We start from the raw sequence: 27,449 nt of genomic DNA, 5'->3' as shown, positions 1-27,449 counted from the left end.
GGACAAAGGTGCTATACGTGGTCTACAATACCATGAAGCTCATGATGAATTCCAGCAGTTTTTGCCTGTTGCGCTGAGGTAGGAACGTAGTGCTTAGTTCCAAAATAGTGTCTCTTCTTTGTTTCGTCTGATTGAAAACCTAAGGCACAGCATGAATATACATAAGTATCACCATGTTCAAGGAACCTCCTTTCTTTTGTGATTAAAAGTTTATGGCCTATACTAAATTTGCCCATGTTTACAGGACTTTTTTTTTGGCCTTTCTTGAAGACTTAGATAGCAATGCCTTTAGATATCATTAGAATTCACTCAATGTTGAGGTCCTTCAAGTGGTATGGAAGAAGAGAAACTGAGATATAAGCACAGTGTATGATCAACAGCCAGCTCCTGACAGTGTGGGATAAAACTTGTACTCGAAAAGTATCTGAATTGAAAGTGTAAGCATTTGGAAAACAAGAATTCAGATGTTACACTCTGAATAGATGCTCAGCAGATGCTATCTAGTTCCACTTTTCCAACAGCAGAATAAACTAGAATTAAAATGATGGATTTGCTACGCGCTTTCTTCACAGCTCTCTCAGTCCACAGGAAGATACCTTTATTATAGGGTAACTATTGTTAGATTATTTAATACAACAGAATTCAAAGACAAAGACTTCAAAACTCTTATCTAGCAGCACTTTGCCTAAATACTAATGCTTTCGACATTATAAAGCTAAATCTGATCTGGCATTCAGGAAGCCATGTCATTCTGATGAAAGAAACTCTTCATTTGCAAAGCTTGGTAGGCAATTTAAAATTCAAAACGATAGTGGTTAAAGTGCAAAACTCCTCTGTTATTTAAAGAAGATTTGTATCCTCATGGTGGATACTGAAGATCTATTAGGATGGTTCTGCTGAAGCATCAATCACTGCTAAGCTAAAATTAAGTAGCACTTTTTGAAGATTTAAGTATTCCTTCAATCTTCAGTTTAGCTATCACTAAGCACAGAGCATGCTCTCAGCCTTCTAACGTTGTCACTGATGACCAATAAGAACATGGAGCAGAGCAGAGAAACTTCATTTGCTGTGAACAAAAATGCCTAGTCACCTAGCTCTCATCTAGACAGGTCTTCTCAGGGGCAAGAAGTGCCCTCTTCTGCAATGTATGTTCTTCTCCTACAACCCTGAGCTTTAAGGAAAGCAAAATGCTCAAAACCCACAATACATTTGCATGGATACGTTCACAGATTTTAAATTGACACTAAACAGGTTCAATGAATTGTCAAAATTGTGTTTATTATTAAAATGAAACTTAACAGTCTCCAAATACGATCACCAAACACTTACCCCAATTTCCTTAAAGACTTTCACTGCATTTTTCACATGACTGTAGGTAGCACTCTCAGCTGCAAGAGAGAAAACCCAGAAATAAACAAACTGCAACTGAATTTGGGCTATCTTGTGTTAGAAGGAACAGAATGAATCAAATCCAGTTCCAAAACCAGTTCAACATACCATATACAGCAACATTCTTCTCTGTCCTGCTTATTAAGTGCCTGTGTAGCTTCTGAAGGTATTCAGACTCTGAAACAGGACCAGCAAAATTGTGCACGAAGATGACAGCAGAGCTGTATGCCTCCAGTAAAGGTCCCAACAACCTCTGCAGGAAAGTGATGTACTGCTGGTGCTCCTGAGATTGGCTCACCTAAGAAAGGGCAACACGAGCTTAAGTGACAGAGACCAGTGGAAACAAGGAACAACCTCCAACACAGTACACAGCAAAATGGCAGCCCAAATAATTCTTAGTACAAAAAGGAGTACGGGGGCACAACACAGCACATCACAAAAGCATGGCAAAAAAGCAGTCTACCATGAGGGACAAAGCAGGCACTGCGCATCATAGATCAAGGCTACTTTTTTTTTCTCCTCCAGGATATTAACAACTATTTTCCTGAGATAAAATGAAAAACTCCACAGTGTTCTGCAGCCGACAGACCTGTTGCCATACACTCACAGAGATGGACATAAGCTTTCAAGCGTTAACAAGATAGCCTAAAGAGTGTGTCAGCTCTGGGAGAAAACTGGTAACGTCTAAAATCAACATGGTCAATCTATGAAGTGAAATTTAGGCTGAAACTAAATACCAGCTGGATGTGCCCCTTTTAGAGTGCGTGCTGTAAGTAAAGAATAAAACATTTAGACACCAAGATACTTGAGCCTTTACCAGTTTTCATGACGCTAACCATTGCCCTTCCACATCCCTATAAGATTATTTGATGTTTCTTCTGCTGTTTTCCTCATGGAAAGGAAAGAAAGGTGTTTTACTGACTGTAGCAAAATACAACAGACTAACACTGCAAACCAGCGAAAAAAAATAATTATCATTACCCTTCCCAAACTAGCAAAGTACTTAGTATCTCTCGCAACAGGCTTCAACATTATCAGCCTTAGGATAATATTACCTTCAGGTAGCAATCTCTCTGCTCTTCTCCAAAATCACTGTCTTCATCTTCCTCATCGCTTCTCCAAGACAATGGCTCAGGGAGTTTTTTATCCCACTGCTGCTCTGTAAGGCTGGGGCTAACATCCTCCTGATCATCCTGCTTAAATTTGAAAGACAAGGCAATAAATAGGTAAAAAACCCTAAATCCAAGGAAATGATAGGTTTATTTTATAATCTCATCTGACTTAATCAGTTTGTCCGTTAACCAATATTTAACACAGCAGGCGAGACCCAACTATGGACAGGGTTCAGATAAGCAGAGAAGAGACATTTGGTGAAAAAGACTGTTTTTCTTTAGCTTGCCTGCCACATAAAAGTGAAAATCCTTGCAAGTGTTGCTGAATCTTCCTACCAGAGGCCATGCCGTAGCAGTTGCCAATAAAGTGTTTTCAGTAGCGTTAGGATAAAAAGTTGAGATGCTATTCGGATGTGGAAGTTGCTAACCTCTGTACTACTGTTGCCTTAAAGACAGAGCAGTAAACTCTGTGTTGTTATATGACAATAGCTAACATCTCAATTAAAGCAGAACACCACAAGTTGCTATTTGGAACTGGTAACTTACTGTCTGTAATGATGCTGTTCTTGTATTTGTCTCCACTGAGATATTGGTTGGAATGGAATGAGCCAGTTTTAATTACAAAGGCCCAAAATTGTTTAAACCTTGATTACATTGAGACATTAAGACACCTCCACCTGTTGCATCACAGCAATTCCCTTCTGCTAATCACCCTGACAAGCACCATCCAAGCTTAGCCTGCAAGTATCCCATAGTAATCCACCCTTGGAGCAAGACAAAGCTTTACACTTATTAGCAGGTAGGTGTCTTAGGTAAGTATACATTTCTTCAGGCTTTTGAGATGAGTGTGTGACAGCAAGAACACCATTAGTGGAATTTCTTAACTTCAATATTGTGAGGGAAAGAGAGTTCATTGTTTGCTTTCCATCTGTTTAGCAAAACCATCTATTTTAGTAAAACCTTTAATTAGTAAAGTGCTTTGTAAATTTGCAAAGTATTGTGAAGTTCCCTTGTAAGGGCATAGTAAGGTAATCTGCTAGAGACAATAAGCACAAATGAGAAATAGACATATTAGATGTATTTGAATAGTAATTTCATTCTATTGTGCAATAATGCAGATATATCTGAAGTTCAGCCGTACAGTAACTGAGATGCAACAGCAATACTCCACCTGACTGATCAATGTCTGATGCAATGTTCAATTTCAACAATACATCTTCAGATATGAGTTTTCAATGTCTGATGCAACCAATATTCAATTTCAACAATACATCTTCAGATAAGAGTTTTAGAGATAGTAAACACACATTTGAAAGAGCAAGGGAAGCCTTAGTGTCAATGATTTGCCATTATTTGTTTTGCTCATAGTAACAGAACAGGAAGATTTTTCGAAAGTCACCAGTGATAAGTCATTTAGGAAAGACCTTCATACAGTTATCCCATTTAGAAATGAAGATCAGACAAGATTAAAATGAAATAGTTAACAGACACCTCAGAGATACGATTACTGTCATAATACTCATGACAAAGAAAAAGGCCTCTGCAGTAAATGAGGAATGACATTCTTCCAACCTTACACTCTGATCCAATGTTTTGTTCTGAATGAAGCAAATGCCACAAAATAAGTTTAAAAAAAATACCAGAGATCACTATGTGTTAGGAATATTTCTTAGTTTTTGAAGTAGACACTAGAATCACAAGAAAAGAATTTTAAAAAGAGCACAGATCAATCAAGCTTAATTTAATGGGAAATTTATTGATATGTTAGTGTCAGCAGTAAACTAAAATTAGAAGGGGCAGAAGCTAGCTACCTTTCATAGACAAACATTTCCAACCTGTCCTAAGTCATGAAACAACTGTTGTTTACAGTGTTTGCACTGATTATGCAAATTCTTAATATTTTAAAAGAAGTAAGCAGGTACAGAGGTTTTCTAAGCTTAAAGAAATTTACTGACAGAATATACCTCCTTTTTAAGCATTCAGATGTTGCACTGGTGGTGTATATCAGACAATACAGACAAATATTTATGTACTGCCTAATAACTATCTATATCCCAGCTATACAGAGCAAAGTACCAGACTCGGCAACCGAAACTTACAGAACCCTCAAGACAGCTTTCATGCTTGAGTAGACAGAGGTGTGTATCTACTGCCGTCCACGCCTGTTTTCCTCATCTGTCCCCAGGTATGGAACATACAGGTTTCTTCCTAATCCTCTGATTAGCATTCACTTTTGGATTTATCTAATAATGATTACAATCTAATGCATGACAACATGTCAGTACTTCAGATAAAAAGCAAGCAGTAGTAACTCCAAAGGAGGAGACTGTTTAATATTACGTAAAAAGTACATATACAAGTATTAAAAATGGAAGCATGTATCAAAAGGTATGTAGCAAGATGAGAGCGAAGCAGTGGCCACTAACAAATACACCAGAAGCAGCCCTAGCCTCCTCTGAAACTGGAGAGCTGCAAGACAAAAGCAGCCAGACATGTAACTCTTTTCCACATGTTCTTTAAATTTTGTCGCTTCCTCCTGGGCACCAAGGTTTGCTTGCTGTGCACAAAAAAAGTTTGGGAAGCAAACGTATGCTGAGCCAGCTGTCCTCTGGTCCCCAGGTTTTCTTTACACTGTGCAGCTCTGGCCGATTGCGTCACCAGTACATCCCCAAAACTGCAAATTTTGCTGGCAGAGGAGGTTTACAATGATTTCAAGATTGATTCAAAGGAATTAAAGAATGACAAAAGATCTGGACTACTGGTTCCTTCGAAGTAGAAAGTAAATATTCATATAGCTATGCAATTTGAAGGGGCTCCAATAATAAAATAAATCCCCATTTTACAAGACAGTATAAAACACGTGTGTGTCTTATTAGGTTTAATGGTACAGTGAAATTACACACAGTCTTTCACAGCATCACAGGATGACTATACCCAAACGCCTGATGCTTACAAGCCTAAGGATGAAGTAGTATCAGTCCTGGACTACTTGTTACAAACTTTCGGAAACAGCATGTATTTAGAATTAGACTCACAACTAAGAAGCACGAACTACCTACAGCTAAAGTCAAGTACAAGAAACAAAGTTCATTAGTATCTCTACCACCTTACCTCGGCCACCAGAAGAATGCCATATTGTATCAGCCTTTCCACAGATTCATGGCAAACTTGATATATCACCTGGCAAGGCTGCACAACATAAAAGAAATACACTGAAAAAATCACAGCCATTATACCCGTTACAGCAACACCAGTTTCCTGTACTGTTTGAATGTTTTAGATGTAGCAGCATTATTTCTTTTGAGCAAGTTATTAAACTTTTAGCAGCATAATCCCAATGCACCACTCATGTTTATTCTGGCAGACATCAAAAAAATTACAGTGAAACACGATATTTAAAATTTGTCCAAGTTGTTTTTAAGAAATGCATTAATACACTGGTAGAAAACCACATTAAACATTCTCCCCTTTTAATGGCTTCTAACCAAATTTTAGTTTGTTAAAAGTTCTGGAATAAAATCATCATAAAACTAAAATCATTGAGACTCGTACCAGTGATTTATTTGGAATTTAAAGGAAAGCTGACTTTTAAGAAACTCCCTTATGTGTTGTGAAACTCTGAATAAAAAAATAACCTTTTACATTGTTCAAAATCATGTAGGAAACATTTTCTAAGTTAAAAAAAAAGTTGTCAATTATTAACCCTGAAAGTAGAAGGGTAAGATTACTAAAGAACCCCATCGTATGAGCTGGCCAGACAAAAATGCTAAATTCAGCTTAAGCTTCATTTAAAAAGGCACAAGTCAGAAATCTGTGTGCAAATTTAAGAACTAATTCAAGAATCTCTAGAATTCTAAGTAACTTCTACATATAAGAAACAATTTCCAGCACTTAAAATTGCAAACATACAGAGGCGTACAGCGTCTGACAACTGAGATAACATCAGCTCTCTTCGGTGTTTTGTAACAAAACAAAAACCAAAGTCAGGCCATGTTTAAGATTGCCACTAAGTACCAGGTGTGGCACAATGTGACTATTGCACTCCTATGCAAATTAAGAATATCTTTAGAATCTGGAGCCTTAGTTCCCAGCATAATTTCAATCACCTATGCAAACTCATATAAGTTGGGTACTCTCAAAGACGTGTATTTGTTTAAGTTAAAAAAGTATTTAAATAGTTTGGGCAGAACACAGACATAGTTCTGATGTTCTAATGACACAAGTGACACGAAATCTGTTAGAAGGCATTGAAAAGCCCAACCTCAAGTTGTGGGAAGCCGACAGAGTAAGCAGCTTTCCGTTCTTGGGAAAGGCTAAAGCCAGCACAGCAGCAACGCTGCACGCTCACCCAGCATCACCCACGCCAGCCCGTGCATGAGCAGCAGGCGTGCATGCCGTATGGACCCCTGAAACCAGATCGACTGATTTTGGCACACCTTGCCAAGGAAACAAGGTAGCAATAGGAGTTTGGCAAGTTAATTCACATGTTATCTTCGGCCAGATATCTTTTGGATGAACTGTTCTGATGGAACCACGTTTGTTCACATGTTCAGACATTTCCTTGAAGCAAACAGGAACAACACTGTTTTCCTTTTTCAAATTATATTCAAACTCTTGGTACCCATTACTGGCAGACTGCAGCCACAGTGAAGGTATCCCAACTGTGACCACTTGAAGAAAGAATCAATTCATTTTGAAGTAACACATGCAGTTACAAGGAGAACAAAAATTTGAAACATGGACAATTAATGCAGTTACTTACCAAAGATACAGTAAATTCATTAGAAAGCAAGTAACACAAGCTGGCAGCTTTTCGGACCAGGTGTTCTTGACTAATCAAACTGGGAGAAGCACCATTGGTACCATTTCTGTACCTCCTACTCTGAACCGCACGAAGACTGCAGGCTACAGCAGAAACAAACATACACAAAGTTTATTTTTCCAAGGAACTTTATAGCAAAGGAAACATGAACCTTTTGGTTTGTCTATCTCTAGGCCTAAAAGCAGTCAAACATTACATATGCAATTGAAGAATAAAGACCTGGTTCACCACTATTCCTCCATTTGTGTCCAATTAATGTCAGATTGAAACAAAATCTCATGAAAATATTAGTGACCAAAACAGAGGTTTTGCCATGTTGGCTCAAAACTCTGAAAGTGCCTTGACCATGGCAGTGACTAATAAACAAATACTTCCAAGAAAGATAAAGGATGACAGAAAAAAATGAGTGGAAACATTCCACAAACAAAGCCCAGGTTTACTTTAAAACTGTTTTTGATAGGGTAAACATGGGCTGAAGCAGGAAGGGAAAGAGAGTTGTAAGGTCATGCAGATAATTTGACTTCACAGGTCACAAGAAAGTCTTTCCTTGGTAAACCCCAACACATACCAATAATGGCCTCTTTAATGAATACATGAAGTATTCCATTGCTGTAGAAGTTGAGTTCAAAGACAGCAGGTATCGTTGTGCTGGGAGTGATGAAGAACTCATTGTTTCGGCTAGTGTTCGTGATGTTTATACAGTTCCCCAACAAGTGGATGGCATGCATGACAACATCATCCGAGTTCCCTGAAAATCCCAAGTCAAAGTCACGGGCTAAGACCTCCTCCTTCATGGAAAAGAAATCCTCTACCAACCTGGAAAGATCAGTTCCCTAGAAATAAAATCAGAATCACAAAGTGAAACAATTATTTTTGCACAGGAGTTTATCCGTAAACCACTTAAACATGTATATAGCAAACACATAAACAAGTCATTAGTTTTCAAAAATCCAAAGCACAACAGCAGTATTAGAAAACCTTGTTTTCACAGAGATATTGCTAAAATAGTCCACAGACTTTGAATTATATTTTGAATTATGTATTATATTATATTATTCTTTTTAAAAACTGTAACTACATTTTGAATTACAAAAATCTATTTCCACATGAGTATTTATTATTATCCCATTGATAATGGCTTATATTCAAGCATCTAGTACTAACTAAAATATTAGCACTCAGGGTATCTGAAATTCACTTTAATTTAAATGCATCTTTCTTCTTTTATTGGTATCATGCAATAGTAAAACGCATACGATTTTTTTCATTAACAAAGCCAAAGTAATGTTTGGCTATATAAACAGCATGGAAGCCTTACCTGTCTGTGCCTGTACAGCAGCAAACAGGCAACAATGTGGGTAGACATCACAGCACAGGACTTGTTAGCAGCTAGAGGTAAACAAGATAAACTTGTTAAGCACCTGAGAAGTTCAGAACATCATTACAAGTGAAAGAGTACCCATTATTTAAAAAAAAAAAAAAAAAAAAATTGATATTGGCAGAGAACTGTACCTTCTGAATGAAATACAAAGTGTAGTATGTCTATATAGTAACAATATCAAAATAATCAAATTAATTTGAACTAAGAAGGCTGAGAAAAGCTTAGATGTTTACTAAGCTAAGTATCGTTCTGTATGCATCTTATACCACAAATCACTTGAGTAGCCTGATCTAGTTGAGGGGCGTCCCTGCCCATGACAGGGAGGTTGGATTAGATGATCTCTAAGGTCCCTTCCAGCCTATGCCTTTCTATGATTCTATGATCTACTGACTGAAGCATATGCCTCATAACCTATAACACCTGGCAACACCAGTCCATGCAGCTAGATGAGTTCCTGTGAGTGCGATCTTAAATAATGCCATTAAGACACCGCAATAACTTCTTACATGAAATGATAAGAAATCATTATGTTAATAAGACAATCAAATACCTCAGAGTACAGCAAGTTCAGAATACTAGTCCAAGGAATATAAAAGTTAACAAAACAAGCAGAATAAAAAACTTGTACTTAATCAGAAAGAGTTTATTAAAATTTGAAGAGGAGGAAGAGAGGGAGGCAAAGGATGGAGAATTGCCGAGAGCATCTGAAGTCATAAAACGTTCACCTGAACGGAGGGAAGTGGGAAGTTTCACATTACCAAACAGCAAGTCAGTTCATGCAATCAGCAAAACAAAACAGGTAGCTGATAGTGATACCGTAACACTTACTGAACAAAATATGCTCAGCCAAGTTGGATATCAGCTCTCTTCTGAAGGGCTCACTGGTGATATCCCTGGAGTTGGGCAGTGAGGCGTCTGTACCTTCATCCACAGTATCATTAGGTCTTAATACAGAATAAATATTCACATTATAACCTTTAGATTTTGATCAAAATGTAAAGCCACCTAAACTGATTATTTTTTTTGATACATTAACAGAACCACAGCACAAAAAAACACTATGCAGTCTAGTTAAGGGCACAAAAATATTAGGTGTAACAAGCTCCGCAAAAATTTTATTATCTTACAACTTTTCTAGATTATTTCTTCACACTAAACAACAATCTAGTAAATCTAGCAAAATCAGCAATCTAGCAAAAGAAAAATTGCAACCTTGTCCTATGGCTATTCCTGACTTTGCCATTACATCATTTGCACCCTACAGCTCTTTTCCTTTCAGTGAATATGGACAATAGTAGATTAAGCAAATCTGCCTAAAAGACAGTTTCCAGTCCAGCCTCTCTGCAAACTAGAAATGGTCTTTCATATGGACCTACAACTTTTTTATGACAAATGACTGACTTTGTCTCTACTAGGGGCACACAGGTTTGTACAAGTCAAGCTAACACCTCAACTAAAATGTATGTCTGTGTAACAAATGCAGATCTAGGCTTTGAGCAAAGTTTTGCATTTCTTAGTGACGGTCACCTTCTTGAGCACGGGGTACTCACTCACAAGTCCTATCTGCTTTGGGATTATACCAAAAGCCACCTGAAACGTTTGTGAGGTTTAAAACCAAAATTCTTCATTTTTCATTAAGTGTGTAGTTTTTTCCCTAAGTTACTCCATAAAACTTAAAATTAAACCAACAGAGGTCACTAAAATAAAAAAAAAAAGCCTCGTCGAGCTCATTTTAACAGAGTTTTCCACAAAGAACTCAACTCATAATAAATTGCACAGTTACAATTGTTTTTCTGTACACAATTAGATTACCCTCGGGGAGTTCAAGCATTGCTTGGAATGTATTGCAGAACACTAAAAAGTCAAACAAACCAACCAAACCCAACCCGTCCTTCCTCTCCCCAACACCCAAAAAATCTCTACCTTGATGGAAGTATAGCTGGTAACAAAGCTTGTTCCAAAGAAAGAGGAGCAGGCACGGGTTTTTGGCTTTGGCTGTTTACATATTCCTGTTAAGATAAGACTTGTTATTTTTAGCACTTTTTCCACCTTATTCTTGCATTCGACTGATAATATTATTATATGAAAAAGGTGATTACTCAAAAATGCAACTGTGATTAAAATAGCTCACTCTAAAAGAGCAGTAATAAGGTCACAGAAATCAAAAGTCTGCAATGTTTTATTCACTTTTGATTTTATTTTATGAAAAGGCAAACTTTCCACAGCAACGAATCTATACTTCATAAAAGCCACTGCAATAAAACCAATACATAACCCCTGTCAGCACCCTGCTGGGAGCAACTCCTTTGAGACTAGCTTCTCCATGATTAAATTAATGAGAACTGCATTCATTAACATGAATGAGAGCGAAGTCTAATAGCCTTTCAGAACCAACACAGAGACTGTAATTATTGCTTACTGCTGCTTTACTCAAACGCCAGGATAGTGAACTTCTCCATAGGTAAACATCAGTGCAGAAACTCCAGTTGCAAGACCCCTCCCAGTGCCACGGACTAAAGCACCCAGGAAGCAGGCAGGGTACAGCAGGCTCAGAATTCTTAAATCCCAAATTTCTCAAAAGCCAAACACCTCTCTTTACAGGTTAGCATTTACATTACTCTGTTCTCAGGACACTGTGTTCTTTCAGTCTTTAGAGAGACCAATGTGGGAAACTAAAGAGCCACTTAACCTGCTGGTCAGGAAAACAGTTCCCTCCCAGGAAAGCTGCTTAAAAGACTTTCTCAGCCAGCTCACTCTCTTCTGCTTCTAAGAATGTGCCCACAGAACTGTAGGGGTCCAAAATTAACCCCAAAGCTCATCTCCTTTAGAAAAACCTGCAGTGACATAACTACATCAATTTAAAAATACAGTTACACATCTGCAAATCTTGGTTAAGGTATACTTAAACAATTCACATCATGCTTTTAGCTTTCTGGATTGAAAAAATGAACACACATACATATGAGACCTTGCTAGGAAGGTATGGAGTGATTAGCCTTTCACTAGATTAAGAAGGAAGATAACCTTCTTTTCCTGATACTGATCCAAGAACAATTGTTAACTCCCTACCAAGAATAGCCTGGAAGTGACCCAAGCCTTCTTCTTTGGAAGTGAATTAATATCTTTTCCTATTACGCTAATTATAATGCAGTGCAGACAGTCACAATAATTTCATGCTGCGGTAATTGAACTCTCAAAGCTCTCCAACCTACTGCTTTTCTGAGAGAAGTAGGGCAGAAAGAAGAACATCTAATTAATTTGAATAATGTTCTAGTAGGTTGTTGTTACAGTAGTTAATCTTATTAAAGTCACTCTAAAAATAAGGTATACTGTAGCAGAACACACATTAGTGAAATGCAGACAAATTAAGTATAGTACTAGCAGACTCTGCAAAAAGATCACAGAAAATTTTTGAAGCAAAGGTAGCACCACCCCATTCCCTGAGAAACTACACAACAGTATTTGGTGAACCAGTATAGGTAATAATTGTAAACTAATAATAAATGCCATTCCTCAACAACAGTGTAAACCATCCAGTTACTCAAACTGGAGAACAGTATGCAGTTTCCTTCAACTTCAAATGTCTCAACAACTTAAATATAGTATAAGGATCATTTTAATGATTGTTTGTTAAAACAAAACAAAGAAGTCCAGTGAGAATACATACACTGTTTCAAAACTAACACACCTTTTCTATCAACTCTGACACTATTTCAGCTTAACTCGAACATGACTGAAGACTCCTGCTTTCAGCAAAACAGGGATACTTTCGTCCCACTGGAATGGACTTGAGCAGTTAATGCTAATGTGCTGATTTTGGCTGGGATAGAGTTACTTTTCTTCATAGTAGCTCGTATAGTGCAACGTTTTCAGATTAAGTATGAGAACAATACTGATACAACACTGATGTTTTTAGTTGTTGCTAAGCAGTCAAGGACAGGACTTTCAGCTTCCCATGCTCTACCAGATGCACAAGAAGATGGGAGGGAGCATAGCCAGGACAGCAGGCCCAAACTGGCTAATGGGATATTCCATACCATATGAAGCCATGCTCAGCATATAAGGCTGGAGGAAGAAGAAGGAAGGGAGGAGAGGTTTGGAGCGATGGCTTTTTGTATTCTCAAGTAACCATTATGCGTGATGGAGCCCTGCCTTCCTGGAGATGGCTGAACACCTGCCTGCTGATGGGAAGTAGGGAATTAATACCTTGTTTTGCTTTGCTTGCATGTGTGGCTTTTGCTTTACTTGTTAAACTGTCTTTATCTCAACCCATGAGTTTTCTCACTTTTACTCTTCCAATTCTCTCCCCCATCCCACCGGGTGGGAGTGACTGAGCAGCTGGGTGGGGTTTAGTTGCCTGCTGGGGTTAAACCACGACAGCGATGATGATAACTTGCAAAGAAAAAAATCAAAATAAATATGTCCCACTATTGAGACATCAAAAATGTCAAACCTTCAAAAGGATCTTCAAAATATCAAACTTACTTTTAAGGAAAATGGTTGTGCAAAATCTACTCTGACACACCCATAATTCTTCCGCAGCATTCTGAAGACTCCTCTAGCTATACTCCAAAGACTTTCATTCTTCTTAGGCTTGCCCTGGAAAATATGGGCGGTTGGTTTGGGTTTTTTCCAATTTGCAATTAAAAGGTCACGTTTAAAATTAAAATGCGTGCAACAGCAGACAAAACAAGGACAAATCTTTTGACACACCTTATAACTTCAAGTAAATCTAGAGAACTATTGTTTTCCATTTATATTCACTTAAATACATTATTTGTTATGTCATGAATTTGCATTTAGAAGTATGTCACGTACCCCAGCACTTCCTATCAGAGAGGTTTTATGATTTGTGGCTCTATGCTCTTCAACACTAACGCCAAGTACTGTGACAGAGGATTACTAGCACAGAATTTAACTATGTAACACATTTTCCTGCACATAAACAGAAAATCCCCTAGGCAAAACAAGTTGTTCAATTGCTCTTACCAGCTGTTCACTGTTATAGTGACCTTCAATTATGCGATCATAGGAGATTCCCACAGGTATAATTAGGACGTCAGGAGTAGCATTTGAGAAAAGAGCATCCACCACCACAGATAAAAGACCTGCTCTAGCTCCAGATGTCTTTCCACTTCGAGACCTTGTGCCTTCCAAGAATATTTCTAAAAACTGCTGCTGTCTCAACAATTCTTCTATGTGCTGAATACAGAAAGATAGGAAAAAAAAAGAAAAAAATAATAATTTAATTATACTGGCAAATTCACATTTTAAATATATTGTCAGCAACCGTTTCCTTTCAAAAACATTAGAAGATCATGAGTTGGCATGAACACTTGTGAAAAAAACAAAAGCAATAATTAATGCTTGACACAAACCCAGACCAAACTGCAATTCAATTTGCATGAATTTACCATTTGTTCAAGAACAGCATCTCTAGGAATAGCTGATCTAGCTGATTTGCATAAGTCTCTTCTGGTTCCCCAGTACATACCGTCTCCCAAGATGCAAATACAGCTACTGTACAGAATGGCACAAAGGATTATACAAACCCATCGTAAAGAGAGAGTTGTATTAAGTTAACAGAATCAGTATAGGTATGCCCCAGTACAAATCAGAGAAACAAGGCTTAAGTTTAACATTAATTCACAGAGTGTTTATTTACTTGAGGTAAAAATCTTCTCATTCTCAAAGGTGCTGGGCATTCAAGTCTCTTATTTCAGACACTGAAGACTTGACACAAAAACGTATCCTGTTGTTGCCACGTGAAAAACAAGACAAATTTGAAGCAGTAAAAAACATCCCCAGACTGATGGACCTCACTTTCCCACTTGCCACCCAACCAAAATGGTATCTACAGAAACAAAGACAAGGAATACATACCACATAGAGCAAAGCTCTGTAAAGGAAGTCCTTACGACCATCAGGACTCTGATCTAACTTTCGACGAATGAAAAATCCTCCTAGCTTGCGGATCAATGTGCTGCATAATAAAGAAGAGTTATACTCATTGATTTTAGTTTGCAGGAAACTACTACATGTCCAGTACAAAATTCCTAACACGCAACAGCATCGCAAATTACTGAAATTCTCAAAGACTAAAATGTATTACACCATTTGTACCAGATGGAACCACACAGATATTACTCTATTTAAGAGACAGGCTTCTCTACACTGTCTTGCTCGGCCTCCCTCTCCTACAGACCACTTACCCTCTGCAGTGACCCCAACCAGAAGACCACTGTGCATTGAGATGCTGGTGATCCACTTAACAGTTAACCTGAGCTGGCCCAAGTCTGTGCTGTGCGGCACACAGAGCACGGCCTTCGTGCCTGTGTTGTGCTGCACATACCCCTCGGCTGCAGCATCAGGTCAGCCAGTGAATTTTAACGGAGGAGCCTGCAGGCAGCTCCCAATTGGCACCAGCAATTATGCTACCTGCGTGGCCTTGCTTTTATGTAACAGCACAGCGAGAAGTTCTCATGAGAACGTCCCATCTGCTTGACAGAAGAAATGATGAATAGAGCTGTTTTCTGGTCAGAAAATCCTGTACCAGTGAGAATGACCAACATGTGGTAACCCTTTCTGAGGGTAGGGTCTGCACAGCATGCTGCACGTGCATCAGAGGCCTGCCAGTTGCTGCACAACTTGGGGTTCCCAGGAACTAAAGGGATATTCTATTACCTATGCTAGTCTCTCTTTATACTGCTAGTCCTAATAAATAGCATTTTAATTGACACTATTTATAGAGTCTGAATGCCCTTCTTACTGGGATCATCACAGACGAGCACCTAAAGGTGCAAAACACTCTCTAAGTCAAGGTATTCCCCTTCTTTCCTCATAATTTCCTGCAATACCCAGTGGCTTTTCAGAAATCAGTTATCCCCAAATTCTGTATCACTGGCAAAATACTACCTAAAAGACCGTCTTATGTTCTTCAGCCACCAGAAATATAATTTAAACACAGACCAAACTGCAGTACTTTCTCAGAAAGTATTATTCACTCAGTACTGTCACTGCCTATTAGCCAGCTCATAAACCTTCATGAAGAAGAGCTGACCATTCACAACACTTTTTCACACAGTTATCTTCCCTTAGTCATCTACCCGCTTTGAGATTCCCAGAAGAAGGGATCAGCCTTCCTTACTCTACTCAGGTTACATTTCTCAGAAGGATTTTGTTATGCTCTCTCTCTGAGCATGTAACAGGAGCCAAAGAAGTTCTACATGGTGGCCCAATAATACTCAGATTATTTTCCACTTGGACATAAGATACATTGCGCAATAGGTCACCTAAAGATCCCCCCCGTCTCAGTCTTTTTGCAAATAAGAAGAGGTTATTACCTGAAGATAGGAATGTTGAGATTGTTCCCTGCAGCAATGTAGGGTGCTTTGATGTTATGGCAGAAAAGAATGAATGTAAGGAGCAGGTAGTCAATGTGGGATTTGTGAACAGGCAAGAAGATAAGCGGCAAATTCATCTATAGTGGAGAGAGAAAGAAAAAAAAGAGAGAAGACACTTGGTAAGAACTGTGGAATGCTACTCCTTTTCTAAAATCCATCATTGAGATTGCTAGCATCATATTATCAGAACCGATGGTATTTTCCGGTTAACGTCATTCAGTTTGTTTCACCTCACTCAGCTGTGACAATGAGGACATTTTAGTCAACTGTACTCCTTAATTTTCATGGACTGCAGTTTTTAGTTGTATGCATTACAAGAAACAATGCTTAATATTCCCAGTTTATTCAGACTCACAGTATTGGGACAACAATCAAATAATGAAAGGGATGTGGCCAAATCAACAGTGTTACCTAAGTACTGCTATTTCTTTCTATTGGATATCAGCAAGGATCTATGAATAGTGGGGTTCCCAAACACTCTACTCAAAAGATAACAGAAAATATTAGGAACTTTTTCTTTGGACTTCACAGAACTCTCTTAAAAAGACAGAGTGCTGTAAACATTAATAGAAACTACATCAGAAATCTGTCTTACTAGATTCTTTCCCACCCTCCCTTACCTCTGTTGCTGCTTTGACCATTTCTATTTGACCTCTGTGGATCTGAATATTCCAGAAAAAGCTGTTAAACAACTTCAGTAACACCCAGCCAGTCAACCTGAAGGAAGAACATACACAGCTCAAAATGCTTCATTCATTGCTGCCTCCATTTTGTATTGCTTCTATATGACTAAAGGTAAAGCCATAAAATCTGATTACTTTATTTTAAAACAAAATTACTACAAAATCCAATTGCTTAATAAGCTTTTGCCTATCAGCTAAGCCATGGTTAGTAACCACATTTCAGCCTCCTGCAATTATGACACAAAAGTTGTTACTGTCAACCTCAGTGAAGGCTGCTGAAAGGTAGAGACCACTTTATATAAAGTGGGGCAAGTTAATGGAGGTCCCATGATCAATTGCAGTAACTAAGCTAGTTAGGTGACATGTTAGGTGACAGAGTGTATCTGATCTTGTGGAATAATTTAATATATTTACAAAAAATATAGAGTTTCCATCACAAAAGTCAGTGAAGAGGACTAGGAACATGACAGAGACAAACTCATCCTTAGCAGTAAAGGCAGACACCACAGTAGAAGATTTTATCTAAGATAAGAGTCTCCCTCAGATATTTATAACTACAGGTTATGATATTCAATGGGCTACCGGAAAAAAGATCTTTCACAGTCTAAGATGCTACAGCGAGCTGCTCTCGCCCGTCTCAGCCTGAAACAACAAGGGATACTAATACTGGTCTAAGCATTAGCACCAGGCCTAGTTTCAGGAGAAAAAAACAAAATAAAATCTGTATTTAATATTAGCACAAGATTTATCCCTTGAAAAGGCAGAGGGTTTCTGATGCATCTGAAAAGGAAGAATAACAACCATTTCATTAGTTAACATCAGAAATGGATTTTTATGAATAATGTATTATTTTTTAGAATAATTATTCATTATTTATGAATAATGTGTTACAAGCTCTGCTGGTATAATACAGAGAGCGCTCAGCTATCCTTCTACCAATTGATAACACTGATGAGTCATTTTTCTTACCTGATTAAAGCAGGTGACACATTTGCTACCATTTCCTGGAGAATTTTCCTAGCTTTTTTCTTCACTTTGTTGATAGCTTTAGGATCCGTCTGAGCGAAACTACCTGGAGCACTTGGTTCAGAAGCTTCATCTACAATGGCCTTCTGGACTCTAACATTAAAAAGTAAAACTTATGAGACAGTCCCACAACAGAAGAGTTCAAGATATAGACAACAACTGCTGGGAACGAGCTATGTATTACTAGTGAAGTAACTTGCAGGCATAAAAGAACATGCACGCTGAAGTATTGTGTACTCCAAATGCATTAAATTTAATCCAGTAGTTTTCTAAACTCTGATTAAATAGGTGGATGGTGGATGAATGCACTCAAAGTTGACCACATAAAACAGTAGGTATGCAGTTCACAGGTACTGATATTGAGTGATTGCCAATTTTCAGAAATGGTTAATATAGCTAAAAATGCAAAAAGAACAGTCAAAAATATCCTTTTTGTTAATATTTTCTTTTTCCTGCCATAGAAATTTCACCTACCTCATTAGAGAGATTTATGCAGTTGCTATTTCACACTTCTACTTCCCCCTTGAATTCTCAGCTTTATAAAGTGTAACTAAATTTTATAAGGGCTGCTTTTCTCATTTAAAACATATCTAAGAGAGATGAAGTGGTTTAATACACCATAACTGTGGCACAACGTGTTCTGCTTTGCTTTCCAAAAGCAACACTATCATCTTCAGATGGGACTCGAACATTAAAAATTCAGGAGAGTTAGGAATGTTAATGGAGGCGGTGTGTGGCCTCTGACAAAAGCAGACTCAAGGAGTGGGCATGTGATTGAATTTTTTTGTGTTCAGGGAAAACTGATACCTTAATAGCTAATCAGAGGCTCAACATGCCATTTAAAATGCAGTATATGAAGCAGAAAACAAGCTCCACAAAATAAAGGGTGGGTATTTCACTCTATAGCCTTTTTCCAGTTTTGCCTCATGCTCTTGTTGTACACTCAGGGTACTCTGAAATGTTGCTTTCCTATTATTTCTGAAATACTGACAATTTCTGATGACTGCAGTATGGCTTTAGTGGTAATGATTTACATGAATTAGAAAAACAAATGTTTGAAGAGTTCCCATGTAGCAATTTATTTTTCTCTGTGCTATCTGCTGTCCACCCACTATGAATCATGCATTTGGAGAGTTGTAATTCTTAATCTCCTCTCTTGTATTATTCAAACAGAAATTGCAAGCTACAGTCCTGAAGGGCTGTGCTGAAGATACTGTACTTTCTAATATTATAAATAGTCTGATTTTCAAAACCTGCTATTTCCATATTCTTAAATCATATTACAATGTGTCAGTCATACAAAAAAAAAAGTTTATTTTGCATTATCTTACCTGCTGTTATTCAGCACATTTTCTGTCAGATTCTTGGCAAACATACCCTTATGAACATCCCTCTCTTGCACAAAAAGGATATAACAAAGGCGTCTTGCAAGCCACCCTCTGTACCTACAAAAATATGAAGGGTATTTGAGTGTGACCCTCAACATTTTTCACTGCCAAAAAAAAGAATTTTAAAAATACCGAGAAATGTGATTAAAAAGCAAAAGTAAATAAATTTTTATGAAGGGCTGCCTAAAAGCTTCTGTATCTTCCAGCAAATTGCCAATATGTTAACATTATAGATGAAATAACTGATGTGTAGCACAAAATATTTGAGACAACTGAACTCTGCATTATTTCCATTCAGGGTGATACTGGCCTTAAAACATCCATACTATCACAGGAAAGTAGCCATAAATCAGCACACACATGCTTTGTCTGTCTGCTGGAACTGACTCCCCAGCTCAGCGAGGAAGAAAGAGTCATGCCCATTTCCAATTCAGTGACTTTCCACCAAGGAATGTCAATGCCCAGTTAAGAGGTTTGTCAACTTCTTCAAGAAACACTGAGCTCTCTCGGGAAAGCTGCTCACATTGTACACACAGGGTAAACTCTCACAGGCACTTTTGAAAACACGTCTGCATTGGCCACTGACACTAAGAAAATCTTTTTTGGTAATCTTTTCTTCCTTTCCAGTGTTTTTAAACACCCAGCCCTATGTGCCTTCTATGTACTTTCTCCTTGCAAGGTTTTAACAGAAGTAGAGCCACTAAATAATCAGTAAATCTCTCCACGCATTCAAGCATTTAGGTAAGGCAACTTAGCTTATCCACCAGCCTTTCCTATTGAATTAACTCCCTCCTCTACTCTCTGGATCATGTAAGTGGCAATCACCTGTAAAAACGGTATTTTGAACTGCATTCTGAACATCACAAGATGCATATGACACAGGAAGGGATAAAACCCAGTCCCCAGCAGTCAATATTCATTTCTATTTCCTCCCCTCACCAGGCCAGGACTGGACAAGCCACCACTCATGCAGGTCACTCTACAAACCAAACAGAGCTGGGACCTCCGAACAGCAGAGCTGGTGAGCTAGGGCAGAATTAACAGCTGGAAGAAGAAATTAAATTCTGGCCATTCCTAAGACCAGAGCACTCAGTACTATGCAAAAACCCTGTCCTGAGGACTGCTGGCACATTGCATTGGTGATGCTCCAGCGAGTGTCCCAAACCGAACCACAGGTGGCAATACTCATCCTGGATTCCATGCTGGAGCGCTGCCAAGGTCTCCCTCCTTGTTGTCACCTGAGTTACTGATCTTGGCTGTTAAACCTCCCTACCACATTTCCGTAAGTTTATACACATGTAAAAACCAGCGAGGAAAGATGAGAAGGAACTTTTACACCGTAAAAGGCCAAATCACCTGAGCGCACAGGCCACTCGCTCTGTAATTAAGATGAGCGCACGCGCTCAAGCCATGGGCACAGTCTGACGTAGTGTTAGTGGTTATGCAAACGTCTTGAAGGACAAAGAATTTTGCTATTCATGCTGTCAGAGAAGCAGACTAGTGACTGTTTTAATTGCTTTTCCATTTTCCCCTTCTCAGCAGAGTTTGAGAGCCTTATTGATTTTTCTAAAAACTAAAGTTAAGGAGATGTGCTTCTGACAACAGTTTGGGTAACTATGAACGTATCACCACAATAGCACACAGGTCTTGGAGGGATCTGTCAAAGTGTAAAGGCTTCTATAGTAATTTTACAGCTTAGACACAACATAGCACAACTAGAAAAATCTGTTTTCTAATCATGTAGCAATAACAGAAGACAAAAGCCACATAGAATAGACCTCATCAAGATATATTATAAAACTGACATATTCACACCTCAGGGAAAGGCTGTGGTAAGTTCTCAATACAGGTGCAGTACACCAGCAGTTAAAGAGAATCCCTCGTGCTTCCTAAGGCCAAAAAACTGTGACTACGTAACCTCACAGGACCTCAGAACTTCATTAAAATTGTCAATTTTCAGACTACAATGACATTCTGAGCTAAAGGCATTTTATTTCAGAATAATTCATTAACCCATATTTTGTGGCCCTTATATTTCTAATTCAAGTAACTTTGACCATTCAAAACCATTCGAGCATTAGACTTTTGAAACTAATTTAAAAAAAAGTTAAACACTATTTCTGTTATTTTTCTGAATTCTCAATGACAAGCTCAACTCTTAAAGAAACATACTTCATTCAAACTGAAGAAAGAACAGCCTCTAACATTAGCTTCCTCCCTCTCAAGCACAGTATAATGCTGCCTTTCTTCCATTCAGACACTTTGGCTCATTTCTTTCAGGCTGCTGGCCTCTCTTTGTTTGCTCTGACTCTATGACAAACACTGCAGGATCTGCTTATGCTAATGTTACTGTAAAAACCTTAGCAAGCATTATTAACTTTCCAAAGAACAGAATAAAGATTTCTGTATACTTCCAGTATCTTCATCCCACAAAACAACATCTACTTCCAATAGTGCAAAGATACATCATCATTTTTAGGTCATATACACCATTCTTCAGGAGCCGCACTCTGCCATCGAGGCACAGGAGAGACAGTCTAGCAAGACACGTTCAGATTTTTGTCACTAGTGATAATAGTCAACGTCTAAAATGTGAGCCAGATCTGCTCAGGAAATTAAAATGCAGCCTGAACTCATTTGTAAGCATGGGAAAAAAAGCTCCTCTCAGCATCAAGCTACAGATACTCTCATTTGCGCTAAAGGAGAAAGGATTTAAACGTGCTCTGGTTTTTGTGAAACAGGTTTGACCCTTACACTCCTTGCCTATAACCCCAAAGGACTTCGCCCAGCTCCCAAATAGACACAGCCAGATATAACAAGAATGTTACTTTCCTGAAGTCAGCATCAATTCCTGCATTTTAGGACAGCAATAAATATTCACTCAGTCCGGACTACCCTAAATTTCCCTGCTGTAAGACCAGAACACATCGAATTTTAAATGTGGAAAGGAGACTTGCTACATTACCTTGTATGTGTTTCATTGATATATATGACATTACGTAGACCCAAAGAAGGAATACTAGCATTGAAGAAGTTATCCTGTAAAACCAAGAAAAAAAATATTGGTGGACTATTTCGTTACATAAGAATAGCTGGTCTTTACATTCATTGTAACATTTAAGATTACGCAATGTTTTTCACCTCTATTATAAATAAAAGCAAAAACAGAGAAGTGCTGAACTTGCCTATAAAGTAAACATAAACTGTTCTGAAATGAAAACAAGATTCAGGAAGTCACTATTCCCAACTCCAATACTTCCAAAGTATTCTCTAGGCTTTACTGCATGCAGAAATGGTTGTACTGGTTGTATTCTTCAAGCCAGAATATTTTATCATATTCTGATGTAATATAAACCAGGACTTGTAATAATACAGAACTCGTCCCTGAGACAGAACTTTATTAAACCACATTCAGCATCAGTATAATGAGCCTTTTGATGCTCAGTCTGTGACATCCAGTGGGCCACCAGATCAGGCATCACGTAACACAGCCCTGGTGTTAGGATATCCACCCATGGCTGGGTGGCAAACCTCTACATCCCCACTCTGCTTAAACAACAAACTCAATCCAGCCTTCTACAGCCCTGGTACAGGCTCTGCAAGCCAGGCTATTAACTGTTCTGGGATGAGTTCGGGAGCAGTTCCACTTTGGATACACAAATATTCTCTGGCAGGAAGACTTAAACTTCAATCTTCCATATTCCAAGTACCTTGACCGAGAGGCTATTTTCTTTCTGCCCAAATAATATTTAATTATAAAACTGGTACCATGCCAACAGTGAGTTACAGCTAAAACCACTGGGACTGTGCATGTCAAGGAAGGCAAAAACAGGACAGTGAAGGAGAAAGATGGTTACCAGCAACAGCATAGCTGCGGAGCAGCCTCACTACCTATTTTGCAATGGGAGTCAGATAAGAGTCTTATTTGATTTCGTTTTGCTTAGGACACGCCATTTGCCACAAATTAAAACATATGAATGTTCTATGTCATTTGAAAATCAGGTAGAAATTACATGCTACAGCGGGAGCACAGTCTTTTGCCCCATGTTAAAGCATAAATGTATAGTACATACAATCAAGAAATTGTTGCTCTAGGCTCTTAAGAGGAAACTTCAAGGTAATACTAACTTCTTTGACTATTCACTGGTAATTTTTTGCAAATTTTAAAGCTAGATGAAACGTTCTGGCAAAGAGAAGTGAAATGACTTGTTCTTCATCTCCCAAAAAATCAGCAACAAAGTTAAGTACCACTGAACACCCAAGTCCACTCCAGTGCTCTGTTAGGTTATAACCTTGCTCTGTGAAATTCATCCTCCAGGTGTAATGTCACATGTTAGCTTTTCTTTACATAAGTTTTTCCTGATCCTACGTCACGATGTGGTTCTGCGAGATCAAGTGAGCTGATACAGCACCTCCCTGCTGCTGCAAGAGAGAAGCCCAGCTGCCACCACCACATCCTACACTTGCCTACTAAAGGCTATTACCCACCTCTAGCATTCATCACACCCCTTAGTGAGCCAACTTCATTCAAGCAAGGTAGAAAACTAAGACAGCCAGGACTAAATTAATAAATTAAGCAAGTAGTTTTCTGCTTGGTTAGTGAACTTGACAGGCCCCCAGGAGAGCAGGAAGGAAAAGGGAGAAGTAAGACTTCTCACTCCCTGCACTGGCAAGGTGTTAATTTGGCCAACGCACTTAAGGAATTCTGTCTCACTCATCCATCCCTCTTCCTTAGGAGAATTAACAAAACAGGCACCTCAAAAAAAGTGAAATATCTAGAGTTCAATGAGAGGACCTGGTTAGTTATCATCTGCTGAAAGGATGGTCACTTTCTTCTTGTGGCAGAAGGCAATACAGGGCTTAATCAGGTTATGCCCCTTTCCTAAGTGGGATCTCAGGACAGATGATTAGTTCCTTATTAAACGGAAAAAATACAGAACAAGATTTTTCTTCCTAAAGTGTAATTCCCAACTGGAGAGGAATAGCCTAATTACTAACAGACTAATTACTAAATGTATAAGGGCCTAAGTTGAGGGTTCCTACACACCATTTTACAAGTCAAAACATGTGTCTGTCAGAAGTAGTCTCAGTTTACCTAATGGCTTGCCTTGTTGCCCCTATCATATGTAGCTCACAGCACGTGTGGATTTCTAGCTCACATTCATATGTCATTTCTGCAATTTTCTATTCTGGAATATGAAGAGAGCAAAACAATAACTTTTCCTTGGTCAAAGAAACAAGTACGTTTTCACTCTAGTCCAGCCAAGCATGGAGCTCAGTGCAGATGTCACTGAGTGCAATTTAAAGCCCAGGGTGTAAACGTAGTCAGATTACATGGTGAACCAGTTGCAAACTACATTATGCCTTTTATCAGCATTTTGCATCTTCAGCTTATGGAAAGCCTGCCCAACACAGCTCAATAAAGTTCACATTTTAAATCAGCTTGCACAATCCCTCTAGAGCCACCATCTTGACACTGTTCCCAGCAGACAAATATCTCTGCTATCCTAACTGGCACTCCTTGTTTCCAGGCTGGGCAGAGAAGCCAGGAACCAGACAGGTGTAGATAACCAACCTATCTTCTCAAGGACAGGACTGATCTCTTCAGGTTTGATGGGAAGCATATTGCTTACTTTCAAAACTGTATTCATTTTGTGGATAGAGAATTAAGTGTCCCAAAAATAAGCCTTCACACTTTCACATGCACCAAATTTCCACAATTAAAATTTCTAGCAGAGCATATAAATTTTCCATACGATTTCCTAGTGCTAATTCTGAAGAGCTGGAGAGTTTTGTGCAAGGAATAAATCCACACTGAAAAGCAAGGGACAAAGCACCACAATAGGTCTGTGGCATCCATTAATTCCATGACAAAGAAAATATAACTACAAACAAGGGAGAAAAACTATATTCCTTTATGAAGTAAGAACATTCTGACCTTAATTCTAAAAGTAAGAAAACTACTGAAACTTCATTACACTGCAACTATGCATTATTGTCAAACATAATCCAGTCCATAATCTCCTTACCCGGCTCTGGGGAGTGCATACGTAGCAACATCGTCCCACAAATGGCCTTTTTCTGCTCAACAGAGCCTCTTTCCATTTTAAAGTGGCGGATCGGAAGAGAGTGGGCCTAGAGTTACATTCTCCCTGCAGAACAAAAGGCCACCATATAACTATCCAGAAATAAGAGGAGTTGCCAAACACTAAAAAAAAAATTATCCCTCAAAATTACATAAAACTAATATAAATTTTTCCAAGATTTCTTCTGAAATAAATTACATTATCTCCAGATGATGTGATTTTTAAAAATAAAAGCAAACAGTGTTGTACTCTTGTTTCTTAAACACTGCAGCATTTGCTGACACACAAAATTTTAAAATAAATAATAACTCTAATAAGAAATGGCAAGGAAACTGACAGTTGAGAAAGTGGAAGAAATTAACAATAAATTACACTCTTAACGTATCAATGCTGTAATATGAGCAATGTATTTTAAGCTTTAACTGGACATCACCCTGTAATATTGCAAGAAGACTGAAGGTACACAATATATTAACTCCATTGCCTCTGTAGGCTCTTTTTCAGCAGTTTCATGCAAAGCAATACACAAAAGCAACCACTGTGCCTTCTCCAATGTTTGGCTGTCTTTCTGAAGATTACACAACCAAAAATCCAGAGTAACTGCATTCATAGAACACATTCTTTGTTAGGACATAAGGAAAATATACTTAACTACAATTTTTGCAAAGATATTCACTGTTTCCATTAAAGCTTACTGAATTATTGCTTGCCTGAGAATGAACACTGGATTAACATTTTCTGATCCATATATTCTAAGTTTTTAATAAAAGAGAAGTAACAGAAACAAACCAAAACAAAACCAAAACGATGACAAGATAAACCAAAGTAGGTTTAAAATAGCACATTTAAGTAGAAGAGAAGCAGGGTAGAAACGATACCTTAAACCAGCATAAAGGTTAGAAAACACAAATACAGCTCATCATCTGCCCAGTTAGAAAGCCAACCCAGTGAAAAACAACCAGAAAGTCAAAAGCAACGTTGAAGACAACTAAAAACTAAATATATCGCATTTGGCAAGCGATATGAATTGGCAATTATTCCAAGGCTAAGTCCTCCATCTGAAATAAACAAGATGCCAAGCCTGGTCCAATCCCTTCTCTATCACCTTCCATAACGCTAACTCCAAAATTAACCAACTTTGTAACAATATGGTCTTCCTTTTGCTTGCCTCCAAGCCCTGACTGAACTCACCATCACTTACAAACCTCCCTTCCTACCTTTTCTGTCTCACCTGCCTTCATCCCATTCTCTCACAGATCTCTCGGTTACCACGGCTTGCTGTCTGATGTATCCTACACCCAGCTACATAGAAAACCCAGCTACCAGGACAACTGTCCTTTCCCTCAACTCTGACCGTGTTGCCAGCTCTTCTGTATCAAGTTCAAACTCCTTCTCTCCAGAACCGTGTCTAATTCCTCCTGACTTAGGCTTCTAAACCGACTAGCACCAGCCTGGTCCACATGTGGCTCATTTTGTGCCACCCAGCCCTCTCTGCTCGCTGCCCTCTTCGTATCTGCCAAATCCCACGACTCACTCAACAGAGGCCACAGACTTTTAACAGGCTGCTTATTTATATCCACCAAATTTTCTCTGTCTCCTGTATTGCATTAATAACTCCAGCTGTAATGGCCACATGACCATACATCCTTAGCCTCATGCTCCTTTTCACTTGTGCATTTCAAACTACATCATTCAGAACAGCAACAAGCTTTCTGTTTGACCTCAGCCCATTACAGAATGGGATTCTTCACATTTACTGCTACATAAAATGATTAATAACATCACACCAGAAGACCGTAAGACTATCAACAAGGTTTGGTATAAAGGTTTTTCTTTTCTACCAATGTTAATCTTTGGCACAGCACTGAACTGTTGGCTCCTCCTTACATTTCAGATTAAATTACAATCAAGCTGTATCATGCATGAGAGAGATGATGCCTTATCTTCATTCTTCATAATAAATAAAAAAAGTCCACCTTCAACTTGAAGAAAAAACAAGGTGAAAACGGCCAGCCACATTCACAATTTGTACTTACCCATTCTTCACCGGAATGCTTACATCTACTGATACTGCACTCTGCTGAGGTGGACAAATAGGAAACATCTATTGTTCCAAGGGACAAAGCAGTTTCATCCATGACACACAAGTTGAACTGATG

At 38.5% G+C, this 27,449-nt stretch overlaps 1 protein-coding gene across 1 annotated transcript; it reads right to left on the bottom strand.

Moving 5' to 3' along the window:
• Positions 1-22: 22 nt before the first annotated feature.
• GPAM (glycerol-3-phosphate acyltransferase, mitochondrial) lies at positions 23-27,449 on the bottom strand. Its single transcript, XM_086616659.1, has 20 exons — positions 27,327-27,449; positions 25,234-25,356; positions 22,170-22,243; positions 19,148-19,261; positions 17,760-17,909; positions 16,728-16,824; positions 16,048-16,184; positions 14,588-14,687; positions 13,694-13,906; positions 13,190-13,303; positions 10,628-10,713; positions 9,533-9,648; positions 8,642-8,712; positions 7,892-8,156; positions 7,264-7,406; positions 5,613-5,690; positions 2,445-2,585; positions 1,498-1,687; positions 1,330-1,388; positions 23-139 (listed from the first exon to the last, which is right to left on the bottom strand). The coding sequence occupies exons 1-20, from the start codon at positions 27,426-27,428 to the stop codon at positions 23-25; spliced, it is 2,490 nt and encodes an 829-aa protein (XP_086472785.1). The 5' UTR covers positions 27,429-27,449.

The sequence above is a fragment of the Tauraco erythrolophus genome, chromosome 9 (genome assembly GCF_009769465.1).
Source record: "Tauraco erythrolophus isolate bTauEry1 chromosome 9, bTauEry1.pri, whole genome shotgun sequence".
In the NCBI taxonomy this organism is placed as follows: Eukaryota; Metazoa; Chordata; class Aves; order Musophagiformes; family Musophagidae; genus Tauraco; species Tauraco erythrolophus.
Note: the sequence above shows the minus strand (reverse complement) of the source record. Positions and strands in the feature narration are given on the sequence as shown.

What these genes read in the sequence shown, in the direction of transcription:
- GPAM (XM_086616659.1), bottom strand. Translation starts at nt 27,428, where the DNA reads ATGGATGAAACTGCTTTGTCCCTTGGAACAATAGATGTTTCCTATTTG. An exon ending in GGCTGAGCATATTTTGTTCA is followed by an intron (nt 8,713 to 9,532) that starts GTAAGTGTTACG and finishes GTTTACCTCTAG; the next exon opens with CTGCTAACAAGTCCTGTGCT. An exon ending in GCATTCTTCTGGTGGCCGAG is followed by an intron (nt 2,586 to 5,612) that starts GTAAGGTGGTAG and finishes TTCAAATTTAAG; the next exon opens with CAGGATGATCAGGAGGATGT.